This window comes from Hipposideros armiger, unplaced genomic scaffold, assembly GCF_001890085.2.
Source record: "Hipposideros armiger isolate ML-2016 unplaced genomic scaffold, ASM189008v1 scaffold_498, whole genome shotgun sequence".
In the NCBI taxonomy this organism is placed as follows: domain Eukaryota; kingdom Metazoa; phylum Chordata; class Mammalia; order Chiroptera; family Hipposideridae; genus Hipposideros; species Hipposideros armiger.
This window is the reverse complement of record NW_017731848.1, coordinates 430,251-440,116: the sequence shown is the minus strand read 5'-3', so window position 1 is coordinate 440,116 and position 9,866 is coordinate 430,251. Positions and strand designations below refer to the sequence as shown.

General features: G+C 35.4%; 1 protein-coding gene across 1 annotated transcript in view; it reads right to left on the bottom strand.

The window, feature by feature from the left end:
- Positions 1–9,866, bottom strand: part of ETFDH (electron transfer flavoprotein dehydrogenase) — a 40,851-nt gene that overhangs the window by 16,505 nt on the left and 14,480 nt on the right. Inside the window, exons 6-9 of the mRNA XM_019667497.1 lie at positions 7,294–7,440; positions 5,807–5,947; positions 4,437–4,580; positions 1,374–1,542 (exon numbers count right to left, since the gene is read on the bottom strand). Of these exons, the coding sequence (XP_019523042.1) occupies positions 1,374–1,542; positions 4,437–4,580; positions 5,807–5,947; positions 7,294–7,440 (601 nt within the window). The remainder of the gene's footprint in view (positions 1–1,373; positions 1,543–4,436; positions 4,581–5,806; positions 5,948–7,293; positions 7,441–9,866) is intronic.

Sequence of the window (9,866 nt, the reverse complement as noted above, 5' to 3'; positions counted from 1 at the left end):
CTTCGCGGACACACAGTGACCACGCTTTCCAGTCCTTGTCTCCTGCTCTGGCCCCACTTGCCGTTCCTTCAGGCTTTAATCCCTCCTCTAGTCTTTGGGGAGCTCCCTGTTCCAGTAATGTCTATGTGTGGTGGGTACTATGTGTATATGATGAGGCGGAAGCATGACTGGTGGTCCAAAATGGAAAGATACTTGGTGAGAAAATCAGAAAAAAGTCCCACTATTCAACAACTATACTCCATCTTGCCTGTGCTGTTCTCCCCGAAGCACCCTCTTTTGTATGTTCTGCCTCATCCCCTTCCTCTCCCACAGCCTAGGCCTCCACTCCTATGAAGACATTTGAAGGCATAATCAGGTTGCATACTTCCAACTGGAGAAACACTTGGTATCTGCAATTCTAAGGAATAAGGCTTGTTTACCAACTATCTACCCAGTTGCTGCAATGTGCCAGGTGTTTGGGATTCACAGTGAACAGTCCTTGTTCTGGAGTTTTCCATCCAAGAGGCAGGAGATGAAGCTGACAAGTAAATTATATGTGCTGAAAGGTGAAAAACACTACAGACAGAAAGTGCCGGGTGGAGGGGGAAGGGGCTGTTGGGAGTGGTGTGTGCCACAAATATATTGGGACGGCTGTGGTTAGGCCACCGTGAGAGAGTGACGCTTGAGCACAGGTGAAGAGAGCAAGGGAGAGCAAGGACCAGGAGAAGGGAGTGTGCCGGGCATGGTCAAGACGCAGTGGTGAAGCCTGTGTAGCTGGAGTGGAGAGCAAAAAGGATGAAGTCAGAGGGGTGAGGGAACTTTGGCTTTTACTCTGAGATAAGATGAGATTCACTAGCGGGTCTTGAGGACTAAAGGTTTACTGAGGACTAAGTGCTGGCTGGTCCTCTCCAGCGCGGCAGAAGGGTCGCATATACGCCTGTGCTTGCCAAGCCCACAAGGCAACGGTGCTGCTTGATCCTGCAGTTTGCAAAACTGTTGTTTCCAGATTGAAGACTCTTCGGTATTTGTGAGGTACCTTGGCATGTAGATGTTACACGCATGGAACGTAATGCAGTACTGTCCAACTTGAAATCTCTTCCAAGTAGGTGGGACACTACTGGTACTATCTTACTTTTGATGTGAATAAAACAGAATACTGCTGTAAAAATCTAATTAGAGAGTAGGCCATGTAGTTTGCTTTGCACAGCATACATCTGAATGCTTTGTGGGAAGGGACAGATACGTTTTTTAATTGAAATATACATATAAAACACCTCAAAATTTTTCATTGTATTTATTTTTATCTTCTATCTATATACTGACTATATTTTTAAATAACTTTTTAAAACTTAAGTGAAGTTTTAATTTTCTATATGTAAATAGGAAGTTCTTACCTATTGTCTTTGATTGGAGATTTTCACTAGTTAGTTGATTAAAAATAGATTCTGCTGCCAAAGCTCCACTTTTCATTGCTGTGTGGGTACCTTTGATCTTGGGAACATTCATGAAACCAGGGCTACAACCGATTAGCAAACCACCAGGAAAGGTGAGTTTTGGTATAGACTGAGGAAAGAAACATTGGAAGTGCATTTGTTAGCAAAAATTAAACAAGCAAAACTGACCACTTAAAATTATAGCCTCTTAAAGTCTAAAGCTCTAGGGGAAAGAAAAAATTCTGAATACAAGAAAATGATATACTGAAGGAAAAAAGTTACAGCAAAGGCAGTTTTTCTCCCCTTCCCCTAAGAATAAGGATTAGAACTATTGCTATTTTTCTATTAAGACTTTTTCCTTCTCCTCCCCATGACTAACCTACATGAGACAGATTAAGACCAGAGGATTAACATATTTAAATGTTTCTATTTATACTTGTCATGTCATAAAGATATTTTGTAAACGTGGTAGCTATTCTCTAAACTGTGATTGGCTTTTACATGCATTCTGGGTAACACATGATTTACAAAGGATGTTCTCTTTAGATGCGCTTTTTATTTTACTTTGGTATCTACGGATGGAAACCTAAGTTCTAATCATGGCATCACCACAATTACCTACTATTCTAAATGACATAGTAATTAACTTAAGAATAAGTTGAATCTCCAAAATAAATTTTAAAAGTTGTTTGGGCGTCAATATACACTTCTGATGAAAAAAAAGTAATAAAGGCTGGTGATATTTTTTGGTTTGGCCAATAAAAGCCTATAAAATGTAGCACTAAATTATAGATTGTTTACATGGGAAAATGTACTCTATAGTTTGAAAAGGAAAGAGAAAGCCAATGCAGAGTTGTTCTTTCCTCCTTCTGTATTTTTAATTCTCAAAGCACTTCCTACAGTAAGACACAGTCTTTGCTGAGAAAGTGGTGGGTGGTAAAAGTCTGGCTGATGGTGCTGAAAGGGACTCAGAGGAGAGGAGGTTAACAGGAAAACTACCGCCACTGCCTGCAGGAGACAGGTGAAGAATCTATGGTCACAGCTACCTTCAATTAGAGAATTCTGACTGTGAAGGAGAGAGAGGTGGTGAGGAACAAATCGGGGGGGGCGGGTGGAGGCAGAAGGAATGCAGCTGAGAGAGGGATCAGGGTCCCATCCTTTCACAGTTCACATGGGGAATGAATTTACGACTGTGGTTCTCAGACCAAACTCAAGGCCAGAACCACCTAGATAAAAAAGCATCGTATCAGATTCGTAGAGTAGCCCTGTGAGGGAAAGGACTTTCTGGAATGATACTAGCTGAGAACAGAGATAATGGTTAGGCACTTGGATAAAGACAACACTTTTCTCAAATAACCCTGTGGCCCTGCTAACACTAAGTTTGATTCAAGAACCAGAAGACAGGATGTGGACTGTCAGTAAAAGTTCTTCCAAATTGGTGCTTAAGTCCTAACAATAAAAATCTACGGCCCAAAGAAAAGGTGTGTTCATAAGCTCTGGGAGAATCCTACCCTGTGTGGGCAGTGTTCCTGGCATTGGGCATTTTGTTAAGGAACTAGGGATCAAGGAAAAGTTGCACTGAAAAATGGTGTATTCTGGGACATGCATCAAACTATCCCTATAAATAATTAGAAACCCATCAGGAAAGGTGAATTTTTGGAATGAAGAAAGAAGGAAAGAGGGAGAGAGAGCGCGAGGGAGAGTGGGAGAGAGAGAAAAGGAAAATCATGTAATATTTGTTAGCTCAAAACAAACAAAATTGAATGTTCCCAATTACTGCTTAATGGTCTTCAAAACTTAATGGAAATAAGTTTCTGAATAAGTTGACAAGTTAAATCAGAACATTTAAGTAAAAAGTGTGTGTGTGTGTGGTCACCTCTTCCTGCTAATCTAAAAATTATCTGAGATATTGAAGCATACAAGCAAATGTTTTTCAGTGAGAACCTGTATGTACTATTGAATACACCAAAACCTTTACACTATGAATTAAAAAAAGAAGAATTAGACTGACAGTGGGTATTATGCACATTATTTCAAAGAGTTTAATGGACTTGAACAGTTATGCAATTTAATAAATATTTGTTGCAAACGAATTACTACTCTAGAAACAAAAACAACTTCGTGAGAGCTAATGAACTTAAGATTCTAGTGATTACATTTATAGTTTAGCTATGATTTTACTTGACTTTATGAATTACTGTTACACTAATAAAGTAAAACCTCACTTTAAAGGTTAAATCAACTTCCCACCACCCCAATTTTCTATTTTGTTACCTTTAAAACAAATTAAGAAAAAAAAATGATACCCAATTTCTAAAATAGTTCTAGATTCCTCAAATATTATAGAGACAGAAGAGATCGTCTTTATTTTACAGATGATCCCTTAAGGCCAGAGAAGTTAAGAAACTTGCTTCAAATCATTTGGTAAGAGTTTTAGATCTGATTTTTTAGATCATCTTACCTGTTTAATACTATTTCCACAACAGTACTAACAGCATTTATTATATGAGAAGTTAGTTATCTAGGTCTTAGTTCATTGTTCATTAGTACATATTTAATACATTAATTGTAACTGATAAGGTTTATTTTGAACATATACTAAAATTGGACAGTTAAGGGTAAAAGCTTAACAGAGGCCACCTAAAAGGCATGAGTGCCGCTAGGTAGTTGGATGAATTAATTACGTTTGTTGAAAACTAAGTTTGCCTTTGAGTTTCCTGCCAGCTCAGGAATAAAAGGAAATATCTTACAGCACATAGTTTTAATATTCTGGTTAAAAACAAACGAAAAAAAAAAGAGCCTGTGAATTTAAGTCTAGAAATCAATATATTCTTAAAACTAAATTCATGGTGTGATTTATTTAACTATGGTGTGACAGTTTTATAAACACTAGGTGCTTTGTTTAATTAGTTAATTTTTCTCCTATGAGATAATTTTCTATTCTTTATTTAAATTTGTTACGTTATATTTTCAATGTTGAATTTAGAGTACAAAAATAAGGAATACGAAAGTTGGGCGAGTTACCTGTAAGCCACCTTCATTGAGAGCTCTGGCTCCATATGCGATCCTTTTTCCACCTTCCAGTGTTGGCTGAATGCTGGGATGGTGTTTCCACCTCTGGAACTCTCTAAACGGGCTCAGGTATGGATTTTGATAGTCTAGACCAACCTTAAAATTTTCATATTTAAATTTGTTATATTTATACAATTAGACATTTTTATGTCAAATTATATCAAGCTAAAATGTGAGCAACATTTTTTAGAAAATATGTACATTAAGTTTCTGGTACTCTAAGTACATGGAAAAATATATACCGTAACCCAAATTTAAATAAATAACTAAAACCTGTTTGGAAAAGGAGTAAACAAAAAGATACCATGTGTTTATAATCAGCAAAACTTTAAAAATGTGGAACATATTAATAAATTACTGTGCTTTGAAAATTAAAGTCCAAATTAGAAAAGTATTTGTAGGTGCCTCACATTATGTTTCTACAAAAGGAGTTTTAATTATTTATTATTCATTCATCAATACCAACTCTAGAAATAAATAAGCTATATGCAGTACTACTGAGGCAAAAATGAAGAAACAGGATGTAATCACATTTAGAAAAAAAGATGATGACAAATATTGGAGGTTACATTTTATAAGGCATTACCAAAATGCTGAAATTAATAATGAAGTCTTTTGCTTTGAAAAGATTAAGTCACTAGAACACCTATGCAAAGGTGATGCACTGAACACTTGGCTAGGTGTCAAAACACACCAATAAGGCATAAATTTAACAATGGTTCACAGGTTTAATGGTGACATCGAATTATATAGCTGCCACCAATTCCAAGGTGCAGAAACTCTTTTATCATTCTTCTATTTCTTATAATGTTCATGATGTAATTGGCTACAAAGATGTAAGCGACCCAAAAGGGAGAAAATGCCCATGTTTTTAAAAAGTTACAGGTTCAAACCCAGTGCTGATTTCATTTTCAGTGGCAGCATGCCATAATGGAAATGGGCTTTGAAATCAGACAAGCTCGGGTGTGAATCTCACCTGTCATTTAATGGGTGTATTTGGGAAAGTTGAACTTATCTGGACTTCAGTTTTCGCATCAGTAAAATAAGGGTATACCTACTTCACAGGATTTTAGTGAAACTTAGAATTCTCAGTGAAGCACCTAGCACAGTGCCTGGCAGGTAGTAGCTACTATTACTAAAGCTATGTGTGTTTTAGTAGACTAATGTATATAATAGCCATAAGTACTTTGCATATTGATAAAATTAGAAAGTAAGTTTCAGAAAAGCATTTTACATTCTCTGGATTCAAAACAATCATTTTGTAACACTGGTGATTCAGTGACTCTAACAGTAGAACTTTCGATAATGGGCATCTAACTTACCACAAAACCAAGAGCTACCAGCGGTTCACCTTCATTTAAGTGATAGAGGAAAGAGCCTCCGTAAGTGTGTCTGTCCAAGGGCCAGCCAACAGTATGATCTACTCTCCCAGGCTTCCACTTCTTTTCATCAATAATCCATAGCTTAAAAAAAAATAGGTCTAAAGTATTATTTAAATTTTTTATGTCACCACAATATATAAAACTTGCCAAGTTTACGTCTTATTCATGAAAATTACAAATCAAAAACTGTAACAAGAGGAACACAAAAAATGTACTTCAAATATCAAAGAAAATTATACCAAGTAAGGAAAAAGGTCAGAAAAGTTATGAACTCTTTAAGACATTAATTAGATTCTCAAACTGGTAAGACTTTCCTGAGATTATAGGAAACACCACTGAAGCAATGAGGGAGACTTCTGGGGTGCTGGTAATGCTCTATGTCTTGATCTGGGTAGTGGTTACACGAGTGTTTTCGCCTTATAAAAAATTAGTTGAACTGTACACTTAAGATCTGTTACTTTAAAGTACACATGTTAAGGGCCGGCCGAGTGGCTCAGATGGTTAAGAGCTTGCTCAAGAGTGTGAGCGCTGAGCAACAGGGTCGCCGGTTTGATTCCCGGCCCAAGCTGAGCTGCTGCTGAGCTGCCAACAGGTGGCAGGATGGCTCAGCTAAGAAGAAAAAAATAATAATAAAGTACACATGTTATTCTTCAATATAATATTTTACTCTCACCTGCTCTCCCCCCTCTTCAACTGAAGTAAATTGTTCATACTGTTTTCAGAATGGTAAATTTTAAATTTTAAACAATTTTCAGCTGAAATATTACCTAAGGTCTGATAATATTATGTGTAATCTACCAAAATAATTAATTTCTTATTCACAATTTAATAAATCTAGTTATTTATAGAATTTGAAACTTTCTGAGCGTTACCCTAAAAATAAATTTAAACAAAAGGATTATAATGAAATTTTTACACTCTAACAAGCCTAAGGTTTGGAAAAATAGACTAGAGATTGGATAAACTGACTTAACCAAACTAAATTTTAGGTTACACATCAACATACTATGACTGAGTGTATGTTTCATAAACTAAATTATCTTCATATTACAATTTCAAATAAAAAATTCTTGTAGAATGTGGTCATCCTGCAAACAGTATATAAATAGCAGGTCAAATCCTATTAGGGCAGACGACATTATAATGAAAAAGAAATCAACGTTACAAACATTTCCAAGCTCAAAGCTTATTTCAAGCAACACTTGATAAAACAATTACAACATGCAGATACAATTTGGATAATAATGGAATTTGATTAGTAATATCTTCTCCCCTTGAAAAATATCCTGAATATTTTCAGTCATAATGAACATTTCAAGTTAATAAAAAATATAACTAAAATTAAATCAACATTATAATTATATGATAATAGAAGTGAACTGACACTCCATCTTTTGAAATTAAAATTACAAAAAACCCCAGAATACCTCCTTCAGTCCAATTCCGTAGGTTTGGGGTTCACAATTGGCCCTCAAATCAAACTTCTTATATAGCTGCTTGGCTAAATGTCCATGGCAACCTTCTGCAAAAATTGTAACTTTGGCATGTAGTTCTAGTCCTCTCTCAAAAGTTGTCTGAAAAAATAAAAACATGTTAAATTGCAACATTTGACAATTTAAAATATATTCACAATCTGGTCAGCTTTAAATTGAACTATGATTCAGGTATAGAAGAGAGTGCAGATATTAAATCAGAAATAAAACTAAGTACTGTTAATAAGTGGAATCTAATATAAATTTTATAATACAGCTTATATCTGTTACATTACCCTTTTTTACTTCAAAAGTATTTAATTGAATGGTTAAGTTTGCAAGAATTTAAAAAGCAAATAAAGCATGCTCATGCTAAAAAATTCTCTACAAATAAATATAAAGTGAAAAATGAAAAGCCATTTCGCCACTGTTCCTGGTTTTTCTAGTTCCATCATTTGAAGCACAAAACACTATTAATAGCTTTCTTGTGTGTCATGCCAGAAATTTTCCGTGAATAAAAAGCTATACAGAGCCTATTTATAGCCTACACAAACAGGATCATACTAAACATACCCTTTAGCTACTTTCCTTTTTCACTTTAGTTTTACTTGTTTTCTATTGCTGAACGTACATTGTAAAACTGATATGTTTTTTCCAAAGGGAAAAAAAGCTACAATGAAAGTCTTACCTCTCTCTTTTGTTCTCTATATTTTGCACTTATGTCTGGCACATGGCAGGTACTCAATAAAGTTACTGAATAAAGAAATATAGAGTAATCAGGAAAGCCTCATGAAATACATCTTTCCCGATATTTCTCTACTCAACATATTTGCATATGTGTGTATGCAGACACATTTATACAAAAAAATAGATTTACACTGACAAACGGTTCTGTAACTGTTTTCATATTATAAAGTGATTTGCCTATGGCAATATACACCAAATAAAGCATTCATTTTTAATGGATTCCTCTAATTTTTCAACCAATTCTCAACAGTTGGACATTTAGGTTGTTTCAGTTTCATTCACTACGATAAGCCTTGTTCAGATGAATATCCTTGGTGCCAAATATTTTCAGTCTAAATGGTGAGAATTACTTCATTATTAATTTACTATATTTGGTTACTAGAGAGGTTGAACATCTTTCACATGTTTGCTGGTAACTTCTATTTTTTCTTGTGCAGTGCTTATTCCTGTCATATATATGCATACATGTATATCGCACATGCACACGCATCCTACATATAACTTTACTCGGTACCTTTTTATTTTCTTGTCTCCATTCTCTACCAATAAGACATATTAACAACCTAGTATGTATGGTTTTATCAAAATATATATTCATACACATATATGGAGATACATATACACTTACAACTTTTTTGGAACCTGGTTTATTTTATAAACATAGGATCATATAATACAGACTTTTCTGCATCTTACCTTTCTCACTTAATACTTCATGGGAATCTTTTCGAGTGACTGTATAGCTCAAACCTTTCTCTTTATTGGTTGGGTAGTATTTCACGTGGAAATACCATATGTTATTCAGCTATCCTGTTAATGGGTAATGGCCATTCACTGTTTCCATTTTATTTGCAACAATAAACAAGGTTATAAAACATACACCTGCATGTGTGCATGTGTGCGTGCGTGTGTGTATCCTTACAATATTGTTTTTATTCCTATAATATAGATTCCCAGGGGTGGCACTGTTAGATTAAAGGGTACACCTATTTTCATTTTACCAGATATTACCAGGTTGTCTTCCAAAAAGCCTGAAGCAATTAATATTCCCACCAGCAGTATGTAAGAAGACACTTTTCCCTATAGTCCAGCTAGTGACAGATATAACTGATTCTTTTACATTTTTGGTAAGTGTAGTATTAACTCACTGCTATTTTAATTTGCATTTCTCTGATGACTATTTTCAGCATCGCTTTTTGTTTCAAGAAATATTAAATGAACCCCTACAATGTGCTAGGTTCTATGATTAGAACTGGGACTACAGAGATGAATTTAAAAAGGCACGCCCCTTTTCCTCGGGCCTGTCCTAGAGGCAAGCATTAAATAAATACCTGAGTATATAATTACAAACTGTGAATGAGTGCTATGAAAGAGAGCACAGGTGTTATGAGAGAGAACAGAAGGGAACTATTCTGAAATGAGTGGACAGGAAAGGCCTTTCTGAAGAAATGACACTTAAGCTGTGGACTCTGAAGAAAAGGTATACAGGAATCTTTCTGTATCATTAGTGATCCTCTGGATTTGCTGTTCTGTGAATTTTCAATTTTTTAGCTTTTGCTCATTTTTCTACTGTGTTATTTTTTTCCTTATCAATGTTAAAGTGCTTTTTGATAGTATAGTCAAATTTTCCCTCAATCTACTGTTTATCCACAGACTTTATAGTATCTTTTGAAATCCAGAAGTGATTTTTTGTATGGTTAAAGAAGGTCTGGGCCGGCCGAGTGGCGCGATGATTAAGAACTGGCTTGGGACGCCAGAGGGCCCCAGTTCGGATCCCACAT